Source organism: Ammospiza caudacuta, chromosome 4, assembly GCF_027887145.1.
Source record: "Ammospiza caudacuta isolate bAmmCau1 chromosome 4, bAmmCau1.pri, whole genome shotgun sequence".
Classification (NCBI taxonomy): Eukaryota; Metazoa; Chordata; class Aves; order Passeriformes; family Passerellidae; genus Ammospiza; species Ammospiza caudacuta.
The window spans coordinates 23,961,798-23,976,060 of record NC_080596.1 but is presented as its reverse complement, the minus strand read 5'-3'; the positions used below and the strand labels follow the sequence as shown (position 1 = coordinate 23,976,060).

Below are 14,263 nucleotides of genomic sequence, written 5' to 3'. Positions count from 1 at the left end.
AACTAAATCATAGTCTTGTATGAGAATAACTCTATATGTACTTTTGACTGAATATAAGCCAACACTTCTAGCAGCAGAGGGATTAAAAACTACTTCAAAGGAAGAGGATTACTGGTATATCACAGTTCAGTGTCATTAAATATAAGATGTACAAACTGCACTTGCTTTGTTTTACAGGATTCTGCATGTTTGTTTTGAGTTTAGTGAAGAAACATTATCGTCTGCAGTTTTACATGGTGTGTATTACCCACTTTGCTGTGCTCATTCACATTCCAAATGCCACTGGAAACAGTCATGTCCATATGCGCATAAAATAGTTCAGAAGAGTGGCATGGAAAATGTGCTTAAATTGAGAGTTACATGAAATCAAGTCATGCTGGACTGTATCTGTTCACCTTCCAAATTATGATGATTATTATTATATCCCAGGATGTGGCCTCTCAGTACAAGCTGTCCTTGGTGAGGCCTTGTGCAAGTCAAACATGATATGTTTCCCTTCGTGATAGGCTGATATGAAAGAGCTTCCTGGAGAAGGGAGGTGCATCGCCCTGCCAGGTCTGAAGCCAAACAGTTCAGCATTGTGTGGAAAGTGATTATTGGGATTCAAGTTTGCTTTTTAGAGGCCCCACTGAAGTACCATGAAGGGTCTTGATCTTAACGCCTGTGTGGAATATTTATTCCATGACATTTCACAGCTGTTCTGGTCTTTTGCTCTGCAGTGTCTCAATAGCTCATTGATGAATTAAAAGAAACCAGCATTCTCATCTCTCATATTTGTCCACCTAATAATCAGCATAGTAGCCAAGCAACAGCATGAACCTTTTTCTTATATGTATCTTATACGCTGAAAACTAATTCTGTAACACTACAGGTTAAAACCAAAGCAAACGCCCAAAACACCCCACTGACAACACCCCAACTCCCACTTCTATGTAGGAATGATTAGAAATCACAGTGAAACAACAGTGCAGTACAGCTCCTGTCTTGAAAGAACTTGAGCAATCGGGGCATTGCACAATTTAAAGATTTCCTAAAGCTCTGGCAATGCAGTTAACCCTTCTGTTTCTGCACTGCTTTTGGTAGCACTTTACCACTGAGGATTCCCACTTCTAGACCAGGGCTTAACTGAGCCTTATAATAAAAAGATCCTTTACTCAAAATAATATATCCTGTTTGTATGAGAGTTTACCTGACAGTGAGATGCAGATTTTCTAGTCTTTCTCTTCTAATCTGCAAAAAAAAAAAAAAAAAAAAAAAAAAAAAAACCAAAAAAACAAAAAAACCAAACCAAAAAACCTCATCTTCAGATTGGCACAACCTAAATATAGTCACTGGCCATTATTTTTTCCTTTGTCTTCTTCTGGAAAAAAGGTGAAAAACTGTAGGTCAGTCATGTGACTTGGTGTCTGCCCAGAAAACATGAAAATGCGACTACCCAGGAATTGCAACAAAATTAAGTGAAGCCATATATCTACTGTGTGGCAACACAGTGTTTAGGAAGAAAAGGAGAATCTGTCCCATCCCTGGAAGTGTCCAAAGCCAGGTTGGATGGGGCCTTGAGCAACCTGGTCTAGTGGAAGGTGTCCCTGCCTGTAGTGAGGGAGTTGGAGCTATGTGATCTTTAAGGACCTTTCCAACCAAACTGCTCCATGATTCTAGTAGAGTAAGCATTTGGGTTTAGATGGTGTCCCAATGTCACTATACAAATGCTAAAAACTTTGGTGCAGAGCAGTGTTAATTAACCAGCTGGTAATCCTTTCAGAAACCTTTTGTCATTTCTTGTAGCCTCCCCACTCCGCCCTTTAAGGCCTCTTGAGTTGTCTTATCTGGAAGCAGAGCCTGGCTGCCGTAGGTAAACACATGATAAGAGAATTAAAGAAGTAGGACATTTTGAGTGTAAACAGCCCAGACATTTAGAGTGCCTAAGTTTGGTGTATCATGAGAAAACTGCCAGTTCTTGATTTAAAAGCATTTGGAAAATAAAATCTGTTGCAGAATCTTTACTGGTAACCTGTTTGGAAACCACTTTATTGTACACTCGCTCTACAGATTAAACACCAAGTGCACACAGTAGTACTGAACGAAATGATTGTTTAAATAACCATGCCCTTAAAAACAAACACTTCATTTTTGCTAATCCTGAGAATTTTCATGTTTCATAAGTTATGAGACATCCACATCTGTGTAACAGTACTCTTTCATGAGTAGTTCATTGCCATTTTATTGTTACAGTTCTAACATGCTTGTTATATGTATATACAGAATATCACATTGCTTAAACTTCTTTGCTGCTTTCATGCTGGAGGTGTATGTCTTATTAAATCAGGTGTTAAAACAGCATGTTGAAAAATTCTAGGTGGAGGTAAGTGATGAAGAGACCTGCTGAAGTTTTAGAACTTGCCTAAGAAAGCCAGCTCACTTGTGATATACTGTATGCACTCATCTCTTGCATTATCACTAGAACTGGTCTTCCCACGGAGCTCCTCAGTAGCTCCTGTAGCTGATGTGCCAGGATTTATGGAGGTCCACGGGTCGGTGTTCTCACTAACTGTTGTGTTGTTGCATTGTTAACAGTTCGCATGGACTCATGTCACTTTGCTGATCACTGTAACTCAATCTCATCTTGTCATCCAAAATCTCTTTGAAGGCATGATCTGGTAAGGGGACAGTAACAAACTGATTTGTACCTCTATTGCATTGGAAGGTTGGTTCTTTTGCATAGATCTGGTTAGGGAATAATTGTGGGAACAGTTAAGCAGGATGAATTATAGGAGCATTAACGTCTAATTGGAAGGGGAATATGAGAATTGGGAGTGGAGTAAAGCATACAGGAGAGGAAGCAGAAACCTCTTTATCTAGATTGACAGACACAAGTCTGATAGTTTTGAACAATCACTTCATTTACTTGCAGGGAATAGGATTGATTGCATGCTAGATCAAATAGTTTCCACAGCATTTTGCTGAACAAATGAATATCCAGCAATTCTTTTGCAATTACTTTGGAGCTTCAAGTTGCTCAGAGCTATTGAAGTTGGACCATTTAATTTGAAATCTCTCATCTGGCTGTCTTCCCTGCAGCCTGTCCTGTTCAAATAAATTCCGAGTACTTAAAATACTTTAAGAGTTTTAATCTTGGTTATGATTGGGCAACATTTGTGCCTCATTTTCAGTAATACATTAAATTTTGGCAATGCAGTTAAACTTGATTATGTAAAGCCACTCCTCAGAGAGCGGGTGTGTTTTCCTCCCCCTCTCTTCTTCAGGGACAGGGTAAATTTCAAGTTGAGAAAGAAAGAAGAAGCATGTGGAAGATGGTTTGTGTTCTTCCAAGGACATAATGCTGAACGTTTTCCTCTTCCTGATATATGTACATCTGGGGAGATTATTTTAGACAAGACATATTTACAGTTAGAAAGAAAGCCCAAAGCCTTTGACAAAGTTTCTATATACAAATACTTTTCATAGTGATTATGTTCATGTGTCAAAAACTGAACCTAGTTCCTTTGCTAGCCAACTATTTCTTATTGCCACTCTTGCTAGACAATTCAGCAGGAGATGAAAAAATCTGACTTTTAGCTTATTAATACATCCCTGCTTTGAAAAGGGGGAAAGAAAAGAGAGCTTTATAGGCTTGAATAACAACTTCAGATGCAGTCTGCATGCAAAGAACATTTTAAAAGCTGCTCCAAACTTACAAAGGGAAAAAATAAAGGATAACTATATATTTTTTAAATTTAGCTGTCATTTAAACTTTTTGAGTAATTTGCTTGTTTTGATGTTACAAAAACATGTTGATTTCTTCTTACCTGTGGTACCAGTCTTTAAGCCTGATAGGAAAAAGCCAGCCTGTTCATGTTTTAAGCTCATGCATCAAAATAACACTTTAACTTGAACTAACATGAATCTGTTATAATGTAGTTTGGCTGAAGACTAAAACCAGTATAGCTGAGTGTGGTGCTCATGGGGAGCAAGGCAAACACATTATGAAACATAATTCCTTCTAAATACCACATAAAAATTTCTCAGAAAGAAATTTGGCTCTTTCCATTTTTGTCCAGTGTTTAGGTTCAGGCACTTTTTCTCTGTGAAACTTTTAATGTCTTTCTCTAGGTTTCTGGTTCCAATTTCAAGTGTTATCTGTAATGACATTACTGCTTATATTTTTGGATTCTTCTTTGGCAGAACTCCATTAATTAAGGTAGGTGCTTAGGCATTTCCTTGCTAACAAGCTTTTACAATTTATAGCAATTTTGTTACTTGTTCAAAAACATGTTAATGGAAAAAAATAGTTTACACTGTACTACATGATTCACAGCTTTGCTAAAAAAGCTCAAACTGACTATCCTGTTCCTGAAAGTTTGAATATGGGAAACTGGGATTAATGTGAATATGATATTGGTGTTACAGGATAATGCAGTTTGAGCCTATTGCATCATCATTTATAATTGCATTCTTTTTGGATTTCAGATGCATGTTTGGCTGCATACCTACTGCACAGTAACTTTTTTAAAATAAGCCACTAAGTTATATATACCTGCTCCTCTTGTTGACTGAGAAGGGCTCAAGCATTAATCTTCCTATTCTGGTAGAATATGCAAGACCCCACAGAAAGCCATGAATTATTTTCATGAGGTTGCCATGTTAACTTTTGGGGATTTAGTTGGTTCTGATACTAAAATGCTGTTAAATTGAAAATGTGATAGAATTTGGTAACAGCTTGTCACACTGGTCTCTCTGGTTATTTGCTGTACTGGTTATCCAATCTCTGTGCAGAGAGCTGATGTCTCCTGAGGAGCATCCCCAGCACTGGGTCTCCAACAGAGCTGAGGTGTGCTCCTGCAGGTCTCCCAGTCTTCTGCATGAAGGGGGTTCAGCTGCTTAACCTGGGTCAGCAGCAGCCACAGATGGGGTGGGATGGGAGCTCTCCCTTCCCTCAAATTGGCCACTAGCACCAGACAAAGTTGGTTGGTTGGCTTTTCCACACCTTGCCTGGAATGGGCCATGACCGTACTCTTCTCAGTAGCTGCAGCTGCTGACATTCAGTATTTCACAGAAACCTTTGAAGAACAAAGCAGGATGTTAATTTTCACAAACAACATCAAGAAATACAGTAAAAAAAGGTGCAATAATTTAACTGATGGACTAACACTATCTCTTTTGTGCCTAGCTGTCTCCCAAGAAGACCTGGGAGGGGTTCATTGGAGGCTTCTTTTCCACTGTTGTATTTGGATTTATTGTGAGTAAGCACTCTTAGAACCAAAGAATGGTCATGTTTGGAAGGGACCTTTAAGATCATCTCTTTACAATCCCCCTGCCATGGACAGGAACACCTTCCACTACCCTAGATTGCTCAAAGCCCATATAAACTGGTCTTGAACATTTCCAAGCACATGGGAATTTCTTTGTATAGAATCAGACTTCATATTTTTATTTGAAATATCCAAATTTATAACTAATTTTATCTCAAACTCCTGAAAGCCTCAGGGTTAGGATGTTTTTTTGCTTAGAGAATTCTGCCAATTCATAACTAGCTGCAAAGGATAGGCAAGGTTTTAACCTCTACTGAAGAGATCATATTGACCATTTTCTGGCATTTCTGTTACAGTATCTGGAATAATTTTATCTATTAGTTGCATCCCCATTTTGAAATTGAAGTTTACCAGTAGCATTATTTATACTTTGTGAAGTAGTCCCTCTGTGTTACATGCTTTATAATGATATTTCTCCTGGAAAGCAATTTACTCTAATGACATGCACAAATGATAATACTATCAGAAATAACTGTTGTGATAAGTAATTTGTCACCAAGGTCAGCAGAACTCATAATAGCCAAACTTAGTAGAGGAAATATTCAAGTTTTAATGGACAAGTGAACTGCAAAAAAATTATGAGTGGATGACATTTTTGGATTTTTTAATACAGAAGATAGAAATCTGAGAGATAGAAAAAGGAAAATAATTTGGGATATCCTCACTAAGCTCATGGAACATCTGCCTTGTTGAGGCACTCTAGTTAAGGCAGGCTGATTTTTCTCCATTCGGTGTCTCTTATTAGAAAGATTTTTATTACCCTGAGCTTGTGGTGATAAAGCCATTTACTGTGGGGTTTTTGAGTGTAATAACAAATGCCTAATTCAGGTGTTCTTGTTTGCTTTTCAGTTTTCCTATTTTTTGGCTCAACATCAGTACTTTGTCTGCCCTGTGGAATACAACAGTGAAACCAACAGATTTGTGACAGAGTGTGAACCTTCAGAGCTCTTCCAAATGAAGAAGTATTCTGTGCCACCATTGCTTCAGGCTGTGTTGGGATGGGTAAGGTTAAAAAACAGGCTTTGGTTAAAATTGAAATCCTGCTTAAATGGGTTTCCAAATAATTTTAGAAGGATATCTGAATGCTGGTAAAGCTTAACCTTAAGAACTGGGTCGATACCATGAGCCCCTCCATTGCTCCTACAGGGAATGTGGTCACCTGAGGGAACCTGCCCGTGCTCTTGAGGCCTGTGCTCTCTTTGTGCTGCACATGGATGCCACTGAGGCATTTTGCAAACTTATTTTTGAAGAGCAACCTTCGAATTTTCTGTGGGAAGTGGACAAGGGCTTGTTATGGCTGGAAATAGTGGCAAGCTGAAGTAAGCCTGTAGTGTGTAGCTGCTGTTAGGATTGGAGTTTTACTCTCTTCCCCACACAGAATCCTGAATGTTAGTGCCATTACTTCCGTGCTGTGTGAAAAAGCACTACCAGCATTAGTTATATGTAATGTACTCTCTGACCCTTTAAATATGTAAGCTAAAGATGCCTACAATCAAACATATTGAAACACAGTGTTAATTATTTTTCTTGTAGGAAACGGTGAATATGTACCCATTTCAGTTGCACAGCTTTGCACTGTCAACATTTGCCTCATTAATTGGGCCATTTGGAGGATTCTTTGCCAGTGGATTTAAAAGAGCTTTCAAAATCAAGGTATGTAATGAATCCTATAAGCCTCTAAATTGTCTTTTGTTTTTCTCTTTGGATTAGATAAATTGGTGGGTTAGGGATTTTTTTAAATCCTTCATTACAATTGTATTTCTACTGAGTTGCAACAATGTTTTGGCTGGTTTTTAGTATCAGAAGCAGGACTTAGTTTTATCAGGTGTGTGTGTGTGTGATATTCTTCAAACTTTGCATAGTCAGCATGTGACTTCAATGCTGGAAATCTAAGAATAATTTGGTTACATAATTTGGACAATAATTATTCTTCCAAATAATGTTGCAGAAGTGGTTTAGACAAGCAAGATGTGAGATATTGTACTTGACATGAAGGGCAATCTGTAGACACCTCAAAAGTGCTGACAGTGGTTTACCCTTCAGATTTTGGCTGGCTGGTTTTTACAGGTGGCATTGGTGTCACAGGCAGATGCTGGTGTGTCAGGCTCACCAAAGCATGAGATGTTTGGCTGCCTTTGCCAAACATCTGCCTTGTAACAGGAGCGTGTACTGGCAAATTGTGTGACCTGCTACCCTCTGTTTATTGCAAGGTGTGCGCTGTCGCTTGTGGCAATGCTGTCCTTGGCTGGTATTAAATGGCAGCAGGAGTATGGCAAGAGGGCAGCCCCAAATTTCTCCCGATCTTCTTTATGTCTTGGTAGGACTGCTGTAATTCTTACCCTGTTGCTTGTTGTTCATGTTGTTGTTCCGTATGTCCACCAAGCCAGCGTGTGCTTTGCACAGAATTGTGTAAACCTCTCTGTTTGTGCTGAACTCCTGTACATATGCTTGTACTTACCCCTCTTTCTCATGCTGGTCCCAGCAGCTTGCCCAGCACTTTGCTGGCCACAGCACTCTCATTCCTGTACAGCCACATAGCAAAAGACGTTGTGTGAAGAAGGAATTCGGGGTGAAAAAAATGCTGCTGAAAAGCAGCACTTATTCTTAAAGTGATAAGTAAAAAAGTAGATTCCTTTTAATACTTCTGGGCCCCAAAGTGATGACTTGAGGACTGACAGAAGTCAGGGATGTTGTGGAATTGCTGCTGAAGGCAGTGCCCTCCATGCCTGCTCTGCATTGGGCAGAACTAGTTTAACTTGCTGGCAGTCATCCCACATGACTAAGGTCAAGGTTTTCACTCAGAGAGGACATGAGTGAGTGTGGCTGACAGAAAGGATGTCTGAAGGTATTTTTATTGATAAACCTGTTCTATAGATGAGCTAGGTAACACAAAGGTAGTGTATCAAGGATTTGTTTGCATCAGAAATTTTTTTTTCAGTAGTGATAATTTTTTCACAGTGTGTTTTTTGATTCTGTTAGATGAATTTATATTATTTGCACATATTATGGTTTTTAGCTATGGTAGATGATAAAGCAAAAAAGGTCTTAAAGAGGAGAATTAGATTCTGCAGAGGCAAGAAACAACAGCCAGCAGCTTAAGAGGTTTGCTACAAAACAAAGTGTATATAGGCACACAAGTGTTCTCAGTACTGGCATACCTGCTCCTGACCTACTACTGTCCTCTTGTGCAAAACTGTGGACAAATTGCTGCTTCTCTTCTTTTTCTTCTCACCCCTTGGCTTGCCTTTGCAGTTAAAAACTGCTTTAGCAAAGGAGCCTCTTGCTAACTTTTGGCTCCAGGCAGTGAAACCATGGCTTACTTGCAGCCCTAATGTGCTGCTGCCAAGAGATAACATCATTGGTGTGTTTCATGGGAACCACTGACCATCTTTTTTTTTTTTTCTTTCCCCTTCTTGTCCTTCACACCCAAAAGGATTTTGCAGACACAATCCCTGGGCACGGTGGGATAATGGATCGCTTTGATTGTCAGTACTTGATGGCCACTTTTGTTCATGTCTACATCACCAGTTTCATAAGGTATGGACTTTTTACAATATTAATTACTGAAACATGCACAGGAGCTGTGCCATAATGAATGCATAGGAGTTATGTTAGCATAGCAGAGATTGCAGGTTGCTAAATAGCATTTATCCAGTCATTTCAAATACAGGACTATTAAGAAAACATTAAGTGTCCCTACCTAGGGACATTCTTTCAGGTTCAAACTATGCCTGAATGTTTCTGTGACTTCTATTGAAGGTAAAAATGTGTACTTGAAATACAAGAAAGTTTTGTGTAGCAGCCTAGCAGAAGTTTTACTAGAATTTACTGATTACAGAAAGGTGTAGGATGGGGTTTCAGGCAGGAGGGTTGTGCAGCATCTGCTTTCCCTGTGTGCTTCCTAAAGAGCTTGTAGATTGAGAGACTGCAGTTCTTCCCATGAGTTTCAGTATTTCTCAGTTGCTTGGCTTTGGATTTTCTGTTTAAGATGAAAATGCTATAGTTAAAGAAAGGAGACAACTTCCTAAAATATTGCTCATCTTTCCTGAACCACACCAGCTTTCAAGACGAAATCATGGGAATCACAATTCTCTTATAACAGACATTTTAGTTTCTGAGGCAGAGGTGGTTCAAGGGGCCAAATCAAGACATGCTCTTAGTTTTGTAAATGCATATGGCTAAATAATTACTAGATACCTAATCAGCAACAGATTCTTTGCCTTATATTTGGTTCATCTTAGAAGTAGATTGTAAATGGCTAGCTAAAAATGTGGCTGATATTTAGAAAAGCTTGGTTTAATTTGCAGTTTTCTTTACTGACTTGGCCGATTTCGCATTTATTTCAGTAGTACATAGCTTATCTGGCAGACAACAGAAACTAAATAAGGCTGTGCTAATAAAAAATTTATTACAGTGATAAAAGACGAATCAAGGAATCTTATTTGTCATAAGACTTCTTAACATCCCCATTGGACAGCAAATAGAAATGCTTTTAGTTTCTGTTTATATTTAGCTAAGAGTATGCTTTGCCAGTTATGCTGGCCCATGCATCCTGAGGAGACAGATTGGGAGAAATCTGTAACTTGGTGCCCTCAAGACAGGGAAGGCATTGGTTGGGCAGCAAGAGGAAATCTAAAAGGCTCATTAGAGCTGTGGTCACAAAACAATTTTTTTTTTCATTGACAGGGGTCCAAATCCCAGCAAATTACTGAAGCAGCTGTTGATACTTCAGCCTGAACAACAATTAAGTGTGTATAAAACCCTGAAATCTCACCTCGTTGAAAAAGGGATCTTGCAGCCATCTCTAAGAGGGTAGTTTGTCAAAACAGAGGACTAGAAGAAAACTCCATCTACCAGAAGCCTGTGGAAAAACATTGCAAAAGTGCACATAAATAATGGCTAAAGGAAGAGTAGTTTGTAGTCTGGAAAAGGTGAATGTTTCCTGAAATGAATGTGAATGCTATGACTTCCTACTAGGACACTAAAGATTTCTTCTTCCTAAAATAATTCAAATACTTACAGAGTAATGGTACACATGCTGTGCATTTTAGTTCCTGAGATGGATGGCAGCAGTCGTTCTTCAACACCCAGCCTACTAGTCTTTGTATTTAAGAAAAAAAATTATGAAATTCACTGTAAGTTTTTAATTAATTATTTAAAGCTGTATATCTTAGCAATACCTTTTGGTCTCCAATGGTTAATGAAGTGTAAACATGTCAGGAAGGCAGTAACTTCTGTATAGGCTGATGCTGAAATTACTATTGGCCAGAAAACACTTGTTAGCCTGGTCAAAGAAGTAGTTCAAGCCTGCTCTATCAGACTACCTGTATTTACTTAGTTGTTATGAAGATTAAACTTAGCTCTGTTTTTAACAGCTTTCTTATGAAACCATTTCATGCTTTCAAGAGAAAAATACATTTATGGAAATACAGCTGGGCATTGAAATACAGTTGGGTAGTTTGGGCTGTGAAGCTGCTTTTTTTGTTGTTGTTGCTAACATTACACATCATAAACAAGTGTGTACCTCCAGGAGTAGAGACTACCTGAGAAAACAGAATTCTCCAGCCCAATAAACAGATCAGGGAGAATCTGAAGCTTAAGTCCCTAGTTCCCATGGCCAGGTCGGTGTCTGAAGACAGAAATTCAAGCCTTATTCCTTGTGCCTCCTAACTGCTTTGTAGAACCGGGGTATTTCCTTCTTTTTAAAAGCACTTTGAGGTCCTGACTAACAAGTGAGGTTTAAGTGGTGTGTATCAGTGTGTTACTCAGTGAGGGCAGAAACTTTTATCTCATGAATGTGCACAGTGCAAGACAGGATGCGTGGTTCGTCTGCTGTGTATCTTTATTTATTAAGAAGATCCTCAAGCAAGCTTGGGTAACCACAAAGGGGTTTGAATGGAGAATTTTTATAGAAAGCAACTGTTCTGTAGACTTAGTGGGATGTATGAGGAGAATTAATGCTCCATTATTCTAAATCGTAGTTGTTTTACAACTTTTTTCATCATGTAACATGTCTTGATGCAAATAAAAATATGAACTTTTTTTGAAATGACAAAAATTACTGCTGTACAAACAGAAAGCACAAATGCCAATTTTGTCTTCATATACTGTAAATTGATACAATTTCATTTTTCCAACTAACTGTAAATAAGTTTCTCCACATACCGATGCCATATCTATGTGTGTGTATATAAATTATTAAAAGATGTATGTATATATACTAAAGATTAAAATTTAAATGGTTGGTGCTACTTGAGGATACGATTGTGGAGAAAATTTGGGTGTATCAGTAAAATTCAAACTGCTTTTTATTGAACACCACGTAGCTGAGACCACCGTGCACTCTGTTTTGCACTTGAGCTTGTACAGCTTGTGTATGGAAAGGCAGCCCCTTGTAGATTCAACAGAATCCAGGTCTGAAGTAATTCCTGTTCATGTCAAGTATTGACAGACTCAAATTATGTCTGACTTGGAGATTGCAGTACTGTATTGAAGGAACACTCCAGGAGAGGAAAAACATCACCTGCTGCTTGTCCATCAGTGGCTCTGTGACTTGGCTTATTAGTTGGAGGGGACTGAAGTTCAGCCCTCACTCCAGGTAGAGCACAACCTGAAGTTAAAAGGTAGCACAGCTGCCTTTGGAAAGATGATTTAAAAAGAAGGGAAGAAAAAAATGTGAAGGAAACCAAAGTAGAATATCTTCAAAACTAGCTTTTAGATGAGGCTTTGGTTATGTATGGGACTCTGGTATATGTTATGATAAAATGCAGCCATACTGGAACTAGTATAGCTTTATCCTGGGTATTAAAAAAAATCTAAATATTTTAAAAATATAGAGAGAATATATATGTAAAAGGGTAATTGTTACTTCAGAAACTTGAAATTTTTAGTGTAATTTTATAGCATGTACAATAAGGAAGTTAAAATATATTTTAGTATTTAATACAACAGAGCATATGAAATTAATTGCTGTCAATGTGCACAATAGAAAATTCAACACTGCAATTCTGCTTTTCAATGTTAAAATGAAGATGGGATCACCTGTGAACTCACTCATCAATTTTCTAGGTAGAGTAATAGCTTCCTTCTGGTTTAGGCTTGGTGATGACTGAGCAGGATCTGTCTCTGTGAAGTGACATCCATGCTTGGTTACTATAAAGAGAATTTACCACACTGGCTACTTCTGTTAGTTCAAGCATTGCAACATGATCAACAGGGAAGCTAACTTTGTACATCAGTGATTCCTTTCACTTGCACTTTTGTCCCAAGTGGCTATAATTACCTGCTGAGCAAAAAAGAAAAATGTATATTCTGTAAATATTGTAAATGGTATGAGCATTTAATGTCTGTTTTAGTTTGACTGTTTCAATCTTTCATTGAAGCAGGTCTGTAAAAAAAAAATAAAATTGGGACAGAAGTCCTCCTGTCTTTTATTTCCTCTAGTATGTATAGTGGGTGGAGTTTTCTTAACAAGAATTTATATTCCTTTGATTCCTTACATTTATGTTCTTAATAGAAAGTCTGCTATTAATTTCCAACCTTTTGCCCCTCTGGGCTTCAGACTATCCATGTCTGTTGCTGAAAATTGTACAATGTGCCTCGTGTCCAAAGATATGCAAGCTTGTCATCTTTTCCTGAAGGTGCTCACTCCAACAATACTGATATAGGCCTATCACAATTCACCATTTGTGGTGCTGAAGGGGTGGCAGCTGGCAGCTACCTCTCCCTGCTTTCCTGTTCCTTCCTTTTTAAGTCTTGGATTTGAGGCCCTTCACCTCCTGCAGCCTCAAACAAGCCAGGTAAAAAATGCATCTTTATTTCTAAATTACACAGAGTGTAACATCTGTTAAACACTGACTCTCAGCCAATTGGGTGTGTGCTGTGCACCTCCTTGGATTTTAGGAAACTTGTGGAGAAGCACAGAGCTTTCCTGTGGTCCACATCTGCTTCCTAATGGTCTTCTGAGGGAAGGAAGGGGAAAATTAGCAGTGAGTTTTCTCCTGCTAAACAGGTAACGTTTGGGACTCACACAGAGTCCTTTTGTCCAGCTGGTACTACTACCTAAGTTGCAATTTCCCTTTCTCTTGCAAGTAGTTTCCCAATTATAAAATGGATATTCAGTTCCTTGTTCAGCAATTTCAAATTGCATGAACTTAAGCATGAGTCCTGTATATGACAGGATGCCAGAAACAGGTGGGAATGTGTCACCCATAAACACATACCCAATTTAGGTCAGAAAATACCCTCAACATGATTGAGTCTAGCCATTAGCCCAGCACTCCAAGTCCTCCATGAATGTACAGCTGAATACTACAGACACTGGGATTTGTTCATTGCATACATACTGCACCCTGCCCTCTCAATTCTGATGCTTGCTCCTTGGTGAATAGAGGGACATATTTTGATCCCTCAAGGAACAGGTGATGACAAAGACTGCTTATTATAAGGATTTTGTTAGCATGCACATATCCTTTGCAAGTGATTGTGTAAATATTTTCACAGGGAAGTCAAGGTTTGGCCCCCTTTAATTGCCACCAGGTGACTTGCACTTGTCTGTGTTGAGGTGCAATAGAAGCAATTTGCTTCCTCAAGTGGTTGCTGCTCCCATATGAAGTGACTGGGCCAGTTGTCCCCAGCTCAGCAGGAACTCGAGTTTTGAGCTAGTCCCACGCAGTTTTCAGAGCAAGAGGCTGATTTTCACTTCTGCTGTTGGGACCCTGCTCTTTGATTGCAGGAAGGGAAATACTCATGCTATCTGGCAGATATGCACACCTCTAAAGAAAACATACCGAGAGCTCTTATTGCCCAATAGTGGCTTATATTGCCTACCTAACTGAGGCTTATCATTGAGGGTTGTATGTACTTGGAGGGTGTGTGTAGCTCTGCATACTTTGACCTTGTTTTTGATGTGACAAAGTGTGATACAAGCATGGGCTGTTCCAGGACAGAGAGAA

The 14,263-nt window shown here is 38.8% G+C and overlaps 1 protein-coding gene across 1 annotated transcript in view; it reads left to right on the top strand.

Moving 5' to 3' along the window:
• Positions 1-12,714, top strand: part of CDS1 (CDP-diacylglycerol synthase 1) — a 29,162-nt gene extending 16,448 nt beyond the window's left edge. Inside the window, exons 6-13 of the mRNA XM_058803163.1 lie at positions 178-236; positions 2,575-2,657; positions 4,111-4,198; positions 5,168-5,236; positions 6,159-6,311; positions 6,843-6,962; positions 8,743-8,846; positions 9,996-12,714. Of these exons, the coding sequence (XP_058659146.1) occupies positions 178-236; positions 2,575-2,657; positions 4,111-4,198; positions 5,168-5,236; positions 6,159-6,311; positions 6,843-6,962; positions 8,743-8,846; positions 9,996-10,125 (806 nt within the window). The 3' untranslated portion in view covers positions 10,126-12,714. The remainder of the gene's footprint in view (positions 1-177; positions 237-2,574; positions 2,658-4,110; positions 4,199-5,167; positions 5,237-6,158; positions 6,312-6,842; positions 6,963-8,742; positions 8,847-9,995) is intronic.
• The last annotated feature ends 1,549 nt before the right edge of the window (positions 12,715-14,263 follow it).